The sequence below is a fragment of the Salvelinus sp. IW2-2015 genome, linkage group LG5 (genome assembly GCF_002910315.2).
Source record: "Salvelinus sp. IW2-2015 linkage group LG5, ASM291031v2, whole genome shotgun sequence".
NCBI classification, from domain to species: domain Eukaryota; kingdom Metazoa; phylum Chordata; class Actinopteri; order Salmoniformes; family Salmonidae; genus Salvelinus; species Salvelinus sp. IW2-2015.
Window position 1 is genome coordinate 22254211 of NC_036844.1, and position 15210 is coordinate 22269420.

Sequence of the window (15210 nt, forward strand, 5' to 3'; positions counted from 1 at the left end):
TAGTTTTTTCCCTGATCAATCTACACACAATACTCCACAATGACAAAGCAAAAACAGGTTTTTAGACATTTTTGCAAATGTATAAAAATAGGAAAAACGGAAATATCACATTTACATAAGTATTCAGACCCTTTACTCAGTACTTTGTTGAAGAACCTTTGGCAGTGATTACAGCCTTGAGTCTTCTTGGGTATGACGCTACAAGCCTGGCATACCTGTATTTGGGGAGTTTCTCCCATTCTTCTCTGCAGATCCTCTCAAGCTATGTCAGGTTGGATGGGGTGCATCGCTGCACAGATATTTTCAGGTCTCTCCAGAGATGTTCGATCGGGTTCAAGTCCGGGCTCTGGCTGGGCCATTCAAGGACATTCAGAGACTTGTCCCGAAGCCACTCCTGTGTTGTCTTGGCTGTGTGCTTAGGGTCGTTGTCCTGTTGGAAAGTGAACCTTTGCCCCAGTCTGAGGTCCTGAGCGCTCTGGAGCAGGTTTTCATCAAGGATGTCTCTGTACTTTGCTCTGTTCATCTTTCCCTTGATCCTAACTAGTCTCCCAGTCCCTGCCGCTGAACAACATCCCCGCAGCATGATGCTGCCACCACCATGCTTCACCGTAGGGATGGTGCCCGTTTTCCTCCAGACTTGACACTTGGCATTCAGGCCAAAGAGTTCAATCTTCATTTCATCAGACCAAAAACTTTTTTCTCATGGTCTGAGAGTCTTTAGGTGCTTTTTGGCAAACTTCAAGCGGGCTGTCATGTGCCTTTTACTGAGGAGTGGCTTCCTTCTGTCCACTCTACCATAAAGGCCTGATTGGTGGAGTTCTGCAAAGATGGTTGCTCTTCTGGAAGGTTCTCCCATTTCGACAGAGTAACTCTGGAGCGCTGTCAGTGTGACCATCAGGTTCTTGGTCACCTCCCTGACAAAGGCCCTTCTCCCCCGATTGCTCAATTTGGCCCGGGCGGACAGCTCTAGGAAGAGTCTTGGGGGTTTCAAATGTCTTCCATTTAAGAATGATGGAGGCCACTATGTTCTTGGGGACATTCAATGCTGCAGACATTTTTTTGGTACCCTTCCCCAGATCTGTGCCTTCAACAATCCTATCTCAGTGCTCTACGGACAATTCCTTCGACCTCATGGCTTGGTTTTTGCTCTGACATGCACTGTCAACTTCGGGACCTTATATAGACAGGTGTGACTTTCCAAATCATGTCCAATCAATTGAATTTACCAGAGGTGGACTCCAATCAAGTTGTAGAAACAGGATGCACCTGAGCTCACTTTCGAGTCTCATAGCAAAGGGTCTGAATAATTATGTAAATAACGTATCTGTTTTTATTTGTAATACATTTGCAAACATTTCTAAAAACCTGTTTTCGCTTTGTCATTGAGGTATTGTGTGAATATCAATGAGAAATAAAATGGATTTAATCCATTTCAGAATAAGGTTGTAACGTAACAAAATGTGGAAAGAAATCGAGGTCTGAATACTTTACAAATGCACTTTAGATAGAGGGCAGGATAGACAGTTGACTATATTGACCTGTGGTATAGTAAGCACGTGGAAAAGAGTAGTACATATGGGAAGTACCAAAACACATTTATAGGGGAGGCACATGCAAGCAGATGAGGACATTATATAGTCAAATCTGCAAATGTAAATCACAGGGGAAAAAAGCACTACCCTCCTCTGTGCTCAATAAAAAAACAACACTCCCAAAGCAAAAAAAAGTTAGACAACCCTCCCCTATTTTGGACCAGACCAGACCCCAGTAAATGTCCAACTGCTAACCAAGCTTACCCTGTATTAAATGATGTCATCAACCCCATACATCATGTTCCTTCGATCAAGGCCTTTGGTCACCTTGGTTGGGGGTCAAAGGTTAAACAGGCACAATAGAGAGCGGGGGAACAAAATGTATTAATTAATCTTTAAAATCATTCTCTGTGAGATTACCAATGTGGTTCAAGGGCCCATCCAACTAAGGTAAGTTCCTTCAGTCGCCTTGAAGGAAATTAGTAAAATACTGAGCAAAGACCATGCTTTGTGTGTTGTGGCCTTTAAAGCCTATTGGATATTTGCTGTCATTATCTATTCACTATCTAGAGTTAGCTCTGCACAATGTCAACAAAGTACTGATGTAAAATAAATAATTTTTGGGAGTTGTGAAGTTAAACTTTTTATACCAGATTTAAATGTTTCATATCTGTCTCTCTGGTTCTATTTCAGCTAGCTACATACAGTTGCAAGAAGAAGTATGTGATCCCTTTGGAATTACCTGGATTTCTACATTAATTGGTAATAACATTTGATCTGATCATCTAGATCACAACAATAGACAAACACAGTCTGCTTAAACTAAACACACAAACAATGATATGTTGTCATGTCTTGATTGAACACACCGTGTTAACATTCACAGTGCAGGGTGGGAAAAGTATGTGAACCCTTGGATTTAATAACTGGTTGACCCTTTGGCAGTAATAAACTCAACCAAATGTTTTCTGTAGTTGAGGATCAGACATGCACAACATTCAGGAGGAATTTTGGACCATTCATCTTTACAAAACTGTTTCAGTTCAGCAATATTCTTAGGATGTCTGGTGTGAACCGCTCTCGAGGTCATGCCACAGCATTTTAAAATCAGGTTGAGGTCAGGACTCTGACTGGGCCACTCCAGAAGGTATTTTCTTCTGTTGACGCCATTTTGTTGTTGATTTACTTCTGTGTTTAGGGTCGTTGTCCTGTTGCGTCACCCAACTTCTGTTGAACTTAAATTGGCGGACAGATAACCTTACATTCTCCTGCAAAATGTCTTGATAAACTTAGGAATTCAGTTTTCAAATCAAGTCAAATTTTATTTGTCACATACACATGGTTAGCAAGATGTTAATGCGAGTGTACGGAAATGTTTGTGTGCTTCTAGTTCCGACCATGCAGTAATATCTAACAAGGTAATCTAACTAACAATTTCACAACAACTCCACTATACACACAAGTGTAAAGGATGAATAAGAATTGTACATAAAAATATATGAATGAGTGATGGCCGAACGGCATAGGGAAGATGCAGTAGATGGTATAGAGTACAGTATATACATATGAGATGAGTAATGAATGGGTATGTAAACATTATATAAAATGGGCATTGTTTAAAGTGGCTAGTGATACATTATATACATCATAGTTCCATTATTAAAATGGCTGAGTTGAGTCAGTATGTTGGCAGCAGCCACTCAATGTTAGTGATGGCTGTTTAACAGTCTGATGCCTTGAGATAAGAAGCTGTTTTTCAGTCTCTTCGGGTCAGCTGCTGTTGATGCACCTGTACTGACCTCGCCTTTTGGATGATAGCGGGGTGAACAGGCAGTGGCTCGGGTGGTTGTTGTCCTGGATGATCTTTTTGGCCTTTTGGGGCGGTAAGCAAATTGGAGTGGGTCTAGGGTGTCAGGTAGGGTGGAGGTGATATGGTCCTTGACTAGTCTCTCAAAGCACTTCATGATGACGGAAGTGAGTGCTACGGGGCGGTAGTCATTTAGCTCAGTTACCTTAGCTTTCTTGGGAACAGGAACAATGGTGGCCCTCATGTGGGAACAGCAGACTGGGATAAGGATTGATTGAATATGTCCGTAAACACACCAGCCAGCTGGGCTGTGCATGCTCTGAGGACGCGGCTGGGGATGCCGTCTGGGCCTGCAGAGGAAGAGGAATAACTATGTAAGAATGCTGTTCATCGACTACAGCTCAGCATTTAACACCATAGTACCCTCCAAACTCGTCATTAAACTCGAGACCCTAGGTCTCGACCCCACCCTGTGCAACTGGGTCCTGGACTACCTGACGGGCCGCCCCCAGGTGGTGAGGGTAGGTAACAACATCTCCACCCCGCTGATCCTCAACATTGGGGCCCCACAAGGGTGCGTTCTCGGCCCTCTCCCCCCTCCCTGTTCACCCATGACTGCGTGGCCATGCACCCCTCCAACTCAATCATCAAGTTTGCAGACGACACTACAGTGGTAGGCTTGATTACCAACAACGACGAGACGGCCTACAGGGAGGGGGTGAGGGCCCTCGGAGTGTGGTGTCAGGAAAATAACCTCACATTCAATGTCAACAAAACACTCAATGTCAACAAAACAAAGGAGATGATCGTGGACTTCAGGAAACAGCAGAGGGAGCAGCCCCCTATTGATGCAATACATCAATCATGACGTCATGATGCAGTTGATTGGTAACGATGACATGAACATGTGTTTGGGGTTGACATCCATACAAGCATTATACTCCGATCTTCACCTCAACATAGTGTGAAATACATATTTTTAATCAATATTCTAAATGTAGGCAAATTTTACTGTGGGCAATGAGGAGACAGACTCAGGGTGTTTCCATTGTTTTGGTCGAGTTCGACTGACCTCTTTACCGCATCTATACAAGAAGGCGTGCGTGACCTATGCTTTTCTGAACTTGTCTAGTACTTCTAAAACTCTCTAATATGCGTGACGCAGGGTTTAGATTCTTGGCAAAGACATTGTCTAGGCCACAAGCAACATAGTTTAAGGTAGGTATGACGCATTTATTCAATTACGTCCCGATTTCATAACTACTTTGTTTCCTGTGTCCTTCTCAAAGCAGAGGACGTGTGCCAGAGGCCGCTGGTCCTTTTAAGTGGATTGTCAAATTGAAATGAAGTGTGTCATGACAGAGTCACTGAAGGATGTGGAGGGAGTTATAGAAGAGGTAAAGTTTAGCAAAGTTTCCAGCTCTGTGCTCAAGGTTTAGAAACAAATAGACTATTGTGGAACGGAAATCTCATTTTCATATACAGTGAATAATTTCAATGACAGGGCTTCATGATAGACAACAGATTGTTCACATAAAAACCATGATAAAGGGCAGGAAAAATAGGTTGACTTAGGGCTCTATTCAATCAGATCCACTTTAGCCTACATCTGCATAGCGGATGTTTAGGCTGTGTCAGAGGTGGAACTGCGTTAGAGCTATCAAATCCGCAAGTGGCTCCTGACATTAGCTTATACCTAAAGCCAACATTGTCATTGGCTGCACGGAGTTGCATTAACAGAAATCCCATGCAGCCTTGTTTACAAGTTTGAACACTGGAAGGTGAGATGTAATTTACACCACGACTATGATATAAATCCTCATTATTTTGTTGAATGATTTTTCAATTTGAGCTTAATTATTTATACACTGCTCAAAAAAATAAAGGGAACACTAAAATAACACATCCTAGATCTGAATGAATGAAATATTCTTATTAAATACTTTTTTCTTTACATAGTTGAATGTGCTGACAACAAAATCACACAAAAATTATCAATGGAAATCAAATGTATCAACCCATGGAGGTCTGGATTTGGAGTCACACTCAAAATTAAAGTGGAAAACCACACTACAGGCTGATCCAACTTTGATGTAAATGTTTCTTCAAACAAGTCAACATGAGGCTCAGTAGTGTGTGTGCCTCCACGTGCCTGTATGACCTCCTACAACGCCTGGGCATGCTCCTGATGAGGTGGGGATGTCCTCTGAGGATCTCCTCCCAGACGTGGACTAAAGCATCGCCAACTCCTGGACAGTCTGTGGTGCAACGTGCGTTGGTGATGGAGCGAGACATGATGTCCCAGATGTGCTCAATTGGATTCAGGTCTGGGGAACACGGCGGGCCAGTCCATAGCATCAATGCCTTCCTCTTGCCAGGAACTGCTGAACACTCCAGCACATGAGGTTTAGCATTGTCTTGCATTAGGAGGAACCGCACCAGCATATGGTCTCACAAGGGGTCTGAGGATCTCATCTCGGTACCTAATGGCAGTCAGGCTACCTCTGGCGAGCACAATGGAGGGCTGTGCGGCCCCCAAATAAATGCCACCACACCATGACTGACCCACCGCCAAAACCGGTCATGCTGGAGGATGTTGCAGGCAGCAGAACGTTCTCCACGGCGTCTCCAGACTCTGTCACATGTGCGCGTGAACCTGCTTTCAACTGTGAAGAGCACAGGGGCCAGTGTGGAATTTGCCAATCTTGGTGTTCTCTGGCAATTGCAACAGTCCTGCACGGTGTTGGGCTGAAGCACAACCCACCTGTGGAAGTCGGGCCCTCATCCCACCTCATGGAGTCTGTTTCTGACCGTTTGATCAGACACTTCACATTTGTGGCTGCTGGAGTCATTTTGCAGGGCTCTGGCAGTGCTCCTCCTTGCACAAAGGCGGAGGTAGCGGTCCTGCTGCAGGGTTGTTGCCTCTACGGCTCTCAACGTCTCCTGATGTACTGGCCTGTCTCCTGGTAGCGCCTCCATGTCTGGACACTACGCTGACAGACACAGAAACCTTCTTGCCACAGCTCGCATTGATGTTGGCATCCTGGATGAGCTGCACTACCTGAGCCACTTGTGTGGGTTGTAGACTCCGTCTCATGCTTACCACTAGAGTGAAAGCACCGCCAGCATTCAAAAGTGACCAAAACATCAGCCAGGAAGCATAGGAACTGAGAAGTGGTCTGTGGTCACCACTGCAGAACCTCCTTTTTGGGGGTGTCTTGCTAATTGCCTATAATTTCCACCTTTTGTCTATTCCATTTGCACAACAGCATGTGAAATTTATTGTCAATCAGTGTTGCTTCCTAAGTGGACAGTTTGATGTCACAGAAGTGTGATTGACTTGGAGTTACATTGTGTTGTTTAAGTGTTCCCTTTATTTTTTTGAGCAGTGTATATAGCCTCCACTTTCTTGGTCTGAACTTCTAACGTGAGTGGGGCAGGTGTGGCATCATGACAATGATCGCAAGAGCAGCTGCTAACCCGATTGGACAGCTCCAACGCAGTTCCACCTCCCAACAAAAACATCTGCAATGCTGCTATGCGGGTGTCTGCTTGTCGCCATTAACTCTTGATCTGATTGAATCTAGGCCTTAATGTTTGGATAATTGTTTGTTTAAGTTCTATATAAAGTATATCAATACATTTAACGCATACACTATTTATTGAATAAAGAATGAGGACATTTAAAATATGTATTTCAGTTAAAACAGGGAGAAATTGTAGGGGTGTTAACAGATAGGCTGTACCATGAACCAGCGTCAAAGCTTTTGATATCACCAAGGTTTCTGTCGGCTGCACACATCACTTTTCCACATTTTGTTAAGTTACAGCCTTATTCGAAAATGTATTAAATAAATTCAATAAAAAATTTTCCTCATCAATCTACACACAATACAACAATGATAAAGTGAAAACAGGTTTTTAGAATTTTTTGCTAATGTATTATAACAGAAATATCTTATTTACATAAGTAGTCAGACCCTTTGCTATGAGACTTGAAATCAAATCAAATTGTATTTGTCACACACACATGGTTAGCAGATGTTAATGCGATTGTAGCGAAATGCTTGTGCTTTTAGTTCCGACAGTGCAATAATATCTAACAAGTAATCTAACAATTCCCCAACAACTACCTAATACACACAAATCTAAAGGGGTGAATGAAAATATGTACCTGTAAGTATATGGATGAGCGATGGTCGAGTGGCATAGGCAAGGTACAATAGATGGTATAAAATACAGTATATACATGTGATATGTAATGTAAGATATGTAAAACATTATTAATGTGGCATTATTTAGAGTGCATTGTATAAAGTGACTTGTGATCTATTTATTAAAGTGGCCAGTGATTGGGTCTCAATGTAAGCAGTAACCTCTCTGAGTTAGGGATTGCTGTTTAGCAGTCTGATGGCCTTGAGATAGAAGCTGTTTTTCAGTCTCTCGGTCCCAGCTTTGATGCACCTGTACTGACCTCGCCTTCTGGATGGTAGCGGTGTGAACAGGCAGGGGCTCGGGTGGTTGATGTCCTTGATGATCTTTTTGGCCTTCCTGTGACATTGGGTGCTGTAGATGTCATGGAGGGCAGGTAGCTTGCCCCCGGTGATGTGTTGTGCAGACCGCACCACCCTCTGGAGAGACTTGCGGTTGAGGGAGGTACAGTTGCCGTACCAGGCTGTGATACAGTCCGACAGGATGCTCTCGATTGTGCATCTGTAAAAGTTTGTCAGGTTTTTGGGTGACAAGCCAAATTTCTTCAGCCTCCTGAGGTTGAAGAGGTGCTGTTGCTCCTTCACCACACTGTCTGTGTGAGTGGACCATTTCAGTTTGTCTGATGTGTACGCCAAGGAACTTAAAACTTTACACCTTCTCCACTGCTGTCCCTTCGATGTGGATAGGGGGGTGCTCCCTCTGCTGTTTCCTGAAGTCCACGATTATCTCCTTTGTTTTGCTGACGTTGACTGAGAGGTTGTTTTCCTGACACCACACTCCGAGTGCCCTCACCTCCTCCTTGTAGATTGTCTCGTTGTTGTTGATAATCAAGCCCATTACTGTTGTGTCGTATGCAAACTTGATGATTGAGTTGGAGGCGTGCCCGTCAGAAAGTCCAGGACCCAATTGCACAGGGCGGGGTCGAGACCCAGGACCTCCAGCTTGATGATGAACTTGGAGGGTACTATGGTGTTGAATGCTGAGCTGTAGTCAATGAACAGCATTCTTACATAGGTATTTATTTTGTTGAGATGGGATAGGGCAGTGTGCAGTGTGATGGCAATTGCGTCGTCTGTGGACCTGTTGGTGCGGTATGCAAACTGAAGAGGGTCTAGGGTGGCCGGAAAGGTGGAGGTGATATGATCCTTGACTAGTCTCTCAAAGCACTTCATGATGAAGAATCGACTTGCACTCTCATCTGTACCTTCTGCTCAAAATGAGACACTAATAATTTGCCAGTGCAGTGGTCCTAAACTGTACTGTTTATTTTGTTTGAAATTTTAAGTAGATTACAGGAGCAATGGTAGCCATCTTGAAGCATGTGGGGACAACAGACTGGGATAGGGAGCGATTAAATATGTCCGTAAACACACCAGCCAGCTGGTCTGCGCATGCTTTGAGGACGCGACTAGGGATGCCGTCTGGGCCAGCAGCCTTGCGAGTGTTAACACGTTTAAATGTTTTACTTACGTCAGCCACGGAGGGGGGGGGGGGGCACAGTCCTTGTTAACAGGCCGCAACAGTGGCACTGTATTATCCTCAGAGCAGGCAAAGAAGGTGTTTAGTTTGTCTGGAAGCGTGACGTCGGTGTCCATGACGTGGCTGGATTTCTTTTTGTAGTCCGTGATTTCCTGTAGACCCTGCCACATACGTTTTGTGTCTGAGCCGTTGAATTGTGACTCCACCTTGTCCCTGTACTGGCATTTCGCTTGCTTGATTGCCTTGCGGAGGGAATAGCTACACGGTTTATATTCAGACAAATTCCCTGACTTCTTTCCATGGTTAAATGCGGTGGATCACGCTTTCAGTTTTGCAATCAATCTTGAAGCAATCTTGAATCAATCTTGAAGCATTTTGCAAACAATCTTGAAGCATGACTTCCGATTGGTCGGACCAGCGTTGAATTGTTCTCATCACTGGTACATCCTGTTTGAGTTTTTGCCTATAAGACGGAAGGAACAAGATGGCGTCGTGGTCGGATTTGCCGAAGGGAGGGCTTTGTATGCATCGCAGAAGTTAGAGTAGCAGTAGTCGAGGGTTTTGCGCATGCGCATAGCGCAATCAATATGCTGGAAGATTTAGGTTTGCAATTTGCATTGTTAAAATCCCCAGCTACAATAAATGGAGCCTCAGGATGTATGGTTTCCAGTTTGCATATAGTCCAGTGAAGTTCGTTGATGGCCGTCCTGGTGTCTGCTTGAGGGGGAATGTACACAGCTGTGACTATAATTGATGAGAATTCTCTCGGTAGGTAAAATGGCCAGCACTTGATTGTAAGGAATTCTAGATCGGGTGAGCAGAAGGACTTGAGTTCCTGTATGTTGTTATGATTACACCATGAGTCGTTAATCATAAAGCACACACCCCCGCCCTTCCTTTTCCCAGAGAGGTGTTTATCTCTGTCGGCGTGATGCATGGAGAAGCCCGGTGGCTGAACCGATTCCTACAGCATATCCCGAGAGAGCCATGTTTCCGTGAAAGAGAGAATGTTACTATCTCTGATGTCTCTCTCCGGAAGGCAACCCTTGCTCGAATTTCATCTACCTTGTTGTCAAGAGATTGGACATTAACTAGTAGTATACTCGGGAGCGGTGCACACGTCTACGGAGCCTGGATAGGTGGCCGGTTCGTCTGCCCCTTCTGCGACGTCATTGTTTTGGATCGTCTACTGGAATTAGCTCCATTGTTCTGGATGGTGGTCCAAACAGAGGATCCGCTTCAGGAAAATCGTATTCCTGGTTGTAATGTTGGTAAGTTGACATTGCTCTTATATCCAATAGTTCTTCCAGGCTGTTGTAATAAGACTTAAGATTTCCTGGGGTAACAATGTAAGAAATAATATGTAAAAAAAAATATATATTGCATAGTTTCTTAAGAACTCGAAGCGAGGCGACCATCTGTCGGCTCCAGACATGGTCGCCAGTATGGCGAGCAGTATGTTGGCGCCATACTGTTCGCCATACTGTTCTTAAGCTCAGGTGCATCCTGCTTCTATTGATCATCCTTGAGATGTTTCTACAGTCGTGGCCAAAAGTTTTGAGAATGACACAAATATACATTTTCACAAAGTCTGCTGCCTCAGTGTCTTTAGATATTTTTGTCAGATGTTACTATGACATACTGAAGTATAATTACAAGCATTTCATAAGTGTCAAAGGCTTTTATTTACAATTACATGAAGTTGATGCAAAGAGTCAATATTTGCAGTGTTGACCCTTTTTCAAGACCTCTGCAATCCACCCTGGCATGCTGTCAATTAACTTCTGGGCCACATCCTGACTGATGGCAGCCCATTCTTGCATAATCAATGCTTGGAGTTTGTCAGAATTTGTGGGGTTTTGTTTGTCCACCTGCTTCTTGAGGATTGACCACAGTGTTTCCTCCGACACATTGGTGTGGCTGGCTTCCGGGTTAATGACCCTAAGCACACAGCCAAGACAATGCAGGAGTGGCTTCGGGACAAGTCTCTGAATGTCCTTGAGTGGTCCAGCCAGAGCCCGGACTTGAACCCTATCGAACATCTCTGGAGAAACCTGAAAATAGCTGTGCAGCGACGCTCCCCATCCAACCTGACAAAGCTTGAGAGGATCTGCAGAGAAGAATGGGAGAAACTCCCCAAATACAGGTATGCCAGGCTTGTAGTGTCATACCCAAGAAGACTCAAGGCTGTAATATCTGCCAAAGGTGCTTCAACAAAGTACTGAGTAAAGGGTCTGGATACTTATGTAAATGTGATGTTTTTTTATTTTTTATAAATTTGCTAACATTTCTAAAAACCTGTTTTTGCTTTGTCATTATGGGGTATTGTGTGTAGACTGATGAGGGATTAAAAAAAATCTATTTTAGAATAAAACGAACTTAATTAACTAAATCTGGAAAAGTGAAGGGGTCTGAATACTTTCCAAATGCACTGTAAGTGCTGTACAATGTCGGTCTCTCCACTCACACGCAAAGACACGCTCAAAGACATACACACACACACACACAGGCACACACTGTCCCCTGACGCATCTCTGCGTTGGAGTCTGACCTCTGGCCCTCTTCAGAGATGGTCTTTGATGCCTTGTTTGTCACTTCTTCTCTGAGTAATTGTTGTAACCAGACACTTATTGAGATTTTACTATTCCAATGACAGTTTGATACACAACAAGCCACCTGTTATGACATTGAGAATTAACACTCATTTAGAAAGGCCCATTTGAATTTCCAATAGCTTAATATATTCCTAAATAATGGTGTCAAATTGCACTGCATAAACATAGTTGTTTAAAACCTTACACTAGCTGTAACTTATTTTATCTGTCCATGTCATGTCCTACTGATATGGTTGGTTTCAAGGTTTATTCCAAGGTATTGGAGAGCTAGTCTCATATAGACGATTGTTACATTCAGAATTGTTTCTTTCCCAGTTCTCTCACCACTGTCATAGCTCAACAGTAGACTATGTATGGAATCATTGGGCAGTCTAAGAAATGTGTGTGCCAAGCTGCACCATTGGCTAATCTACCCAACATCATTAGGACGTCTGTATCTTCTACCAAACCATGTGCTGTACTAAACTGTACTAGTTGTACTGGCTGTATTTTTGACATCACAGCATTACCATGCAGCCATAGGGGTGGGAGTAGAAATTGTTCTTTTTGCTCCATCCGTTTGATGGCTCCCCATGACTTCTCACTGTTGCTCCATTTTGTTTGCTGCCTTGCATATGAATGGCTGGTTTAGTGTAACAATCATAAATATTCAGAGCAATTAGCCTTGTCATCCCTGTAAAAGGGACTGACAGCATCTTCTCATGATCAGAGGTTCTGCTTGATGTGCCTTAAACAAAATGGAAGATTTCTGATGCAGCTCATCACTCTGGGTCTTCGCTGCTTGCTCTGTCTGTCTGTCTAATATCTTGCCACAAGCATACCACTCTGGATCAATGTCACACCTTTTGTTTCTCCATCACTAACTGTTCTTTCTTGGCTATCCCTCTTCTCAGTCTCTTGTCCTATGACTGGAATGCAAAGGGTTAATTAAGGGGAGACAACTTGCATTACCTAAAATGAGAGTTAAGAACAAATTATCTTGTATGTTATAGAAATACAGGTTTAGGATTATTTTTTTAGAGACAATTATTAACCTCATTGGCAATATATGGAGTTGAATGGTTCCATTTCTTTGTAATGCATCTTATTGGAATGTCCATGGCTTCACAATTTCAAAGCAATATCCATTTGGTCTGACAGTGGACAGGTGTAAAGGGCATTCTCCCGTCAACTCCTTGAAGTATACAGACAGACGGTGTCAAACGGTCAGTCTCATCCATCTATTCTAACAGTGTCATTCGTCTATTCTAATAGACTTTTTATAATCCAAACGGGAGAGATTAATTTTGACAGCTGAGTCATCAAATATCAGATCGGACATTGGGGGTGGTCCCATTGATGTGCAAAGGGTTGTGATGACGTAGGCGCAAAGCGTAAGCTTTATCAGTTGGTACGATCCCTATAAATAACGGAAAGTTCCTAGCAGACATTCGAAAAGAAAAACCGAGCCCTTTGAAAGAGTTCAGTTGTAGCCGATAGTATCAATTGGACGAAGCACTTCAGACTGAACAAGATGCCATATTCTACATTTCCACTGCTGTGGGTCCTGGGGCTCCTCGCGCTCTCCTCCGCGTGCTACATCCAGAACTGTCCGCGAGGCGGGAAGCGCTCTTTTCCTGATCTTCCACGACAGGTGAGTTTATTCGTCGATTTAAAATGGGAAGTAAAGTTACTGAATTGTGTTCCCAATTAAGTTTTTTTTTTTACATTTCGTAGTTCGTTATAGTTACAGTAACGAGTGCTTTGGTGTTTTAAGAAACTCTATTGGTGCAAATAACACATTGCTTGAATTAAGGAGCCTATTTATTCTAATTAGTTAGGCCTATTGATGAAAAAATATATATGGTCAGATTAGCATCAAAGCAGCTTCATGTGGATAGCCTATATGCTGCCACATTCATTGCGCAAAATAGGGATGATTTTGGCGACATAATGGTCCTTCATGTGACTCCTTGCTCATGCTTGCAATATTCAAATCATGACTCAAAGTAGGCTAGATACTATTCATTTCAACCTCAAATGCAGTAATCAGCGGGAGTTATACATTCAGGTGTTGTGTAGCCGTGTTTCCAATGCGCTATGGTCGTGCGTAATGGCCAAAAGGCACCGTCTGCTGGCCACTCTACCATTAGCACAGGGATTAACAATGGATGCTTTCATTTATACAGTGCATGTCGTGTGGCCCCGGGGACAGGGGGCACTGCTTTGGCCCAAGTATCTGCTGTGGGGAGGGGATGGGCTGCTACGTGGGCTCCCCCGAGGCAGCTGGTTGTGTGGAGGAGAACTACCTGCCCTCCCCCTGTGAGGCTGGAGGAAGAGTGTGTGGCTCTGAGGGAAGCTGTGCTGCACCCGGAGTCTGCTGTGACTCAGGTAAGACAGTTAGTCAGTAATGGAAAGGTGAGCTTTGAAACAGTTGCTAAAATGTTTTACTAATGGGAGGTGACTTGTGCACTTACTTGAACCCAAATATTTTTGCATATACCCTTTTGCATCATCCACTGGTCATAATACTATTGAACTTTTTTACAGAGAGTTGTGTGCTAGACCCAGACTGCCTAGAGGACAGTAAACGTCAGTCACCCAGCGAACAGAACGCTGCCTTAATGGGTGGTTTGGCAGGTGACCTGCTGCAGATCCTACATGCCACCAGCAGAGGGAGACCTCAGTAACCAACCACTGGCCATCCCTCACCTGAACACACCCAGAATAGAGCTTAAATTCACCATTTCACAGGCACTACTACAAAAACAAATCTCACACACAGCATACACACATTCACAGACACACAGCAGAGGTAGAGAGCAGGCTTGCTACATAAGGGAGAACTCTATCAGCTCTACATGAATGTTTACTGTGTGCTCAGTAGCCTTCAGTAAGTTGTCATTTCTAATGCTTCAACTCAAATATGCATTGTACAATCTACTGGGGTGGAAGGGATGTAAATATGTAGTTAATAAATATTTTCTTGCACTATTAAAATGTGTATTTTCTATGGCTTACTGAGAGGTACAGTAACAGCAGCTTTATAGGGATCGTTCACCACAAAAACAAAGGGGTTCTTGTCAGGGTTGGTGCCAATTACTGTCTAAATTCAAGTGAATTTCATTCCTATGGACCACATTTTTAAATTCAAGTCTGAAATTCCATGGTTAAATGGAATTGAAATACCAAATAGGTAGAAAATATTTTATTTTATGGGCGGCAGGTAGCCTAGCAGTTAGAGCGGTGGGCCAGGAACCGAAAGATGTCTATTTCGAATCCCCGAGCCAACAAGGTGAAAAATCTGTTGATATGCCCTTGAGCAAGGCACTTAACAATAATTGCTTGAGGGTCGCGGTTGATAATAGCAGACCCTGGCCGTGACCCCACCGAGGGTGTCTCAGGGAGAGTGGGCTAAGCAAAAAATAAATGTACAATTCACAAATGCGTATTACTATACACTTGTACATGTGTGAAATAGGACAAATGTAAGCACCCACCAAATTATTATTATTATTAAGATTTGGCACCATATAATCTTTGATTTTAGGGTGAACTTTCCCTTTCAGGTGATACTGCAATGTGG

General features: G+C 43.5%; 1 protein-coding gene across 1 annotated transcript; it reads left to right on the forward strand.

Moving 5' to 3' along the window:
* Positions 1–13007: 13007 nt before the first annotated feature.
* LOC111963649 (vasotocin-neurophysin VT 1) lies at positions 13008–15199 on the forward strand. The gene is made up of 3 exons (XM_023987168.2): positions 13008–13278; positions 13814–14015; positions 14175–15199. The coding sequence occupies exons 1-3, from the start codon at positions 13159–13161 to the stop codon at positions 14312–14314; spliced, it is 462 nt and encodes a 153-aa protein (XP_023842936.1). The 5' UTR covers positions 13008–13158; the 3' UTR covers positions 14315–15199.
* The last annotated feature ends 11 nt before the right edge of the window (positions 15200–15210 follow it).

Coding starts and splice junctions, on each gene's coding strand:
- LOC111963649 (XM_023987168.2), top strand. CDS start 13,159: ATGCCATATTCTACATTTCCACTGCTGTGGGTCCTGGGGCTCCTCGCG. Junction 13,279..13,813: donor TTCCTGATCTTCCACGACAG/GTGAGTTTATTC, acceptor TCATTTATACAG/TGCATGTCGTGTGGCCCCGG. Junction 14,016..14,174: donor CGGAGTCTGCTGTGACTCAG/GTAAGACAGTTA, acceptor ACTTTTTTACAG/AGAGTTGTGTGCTAGACCCA.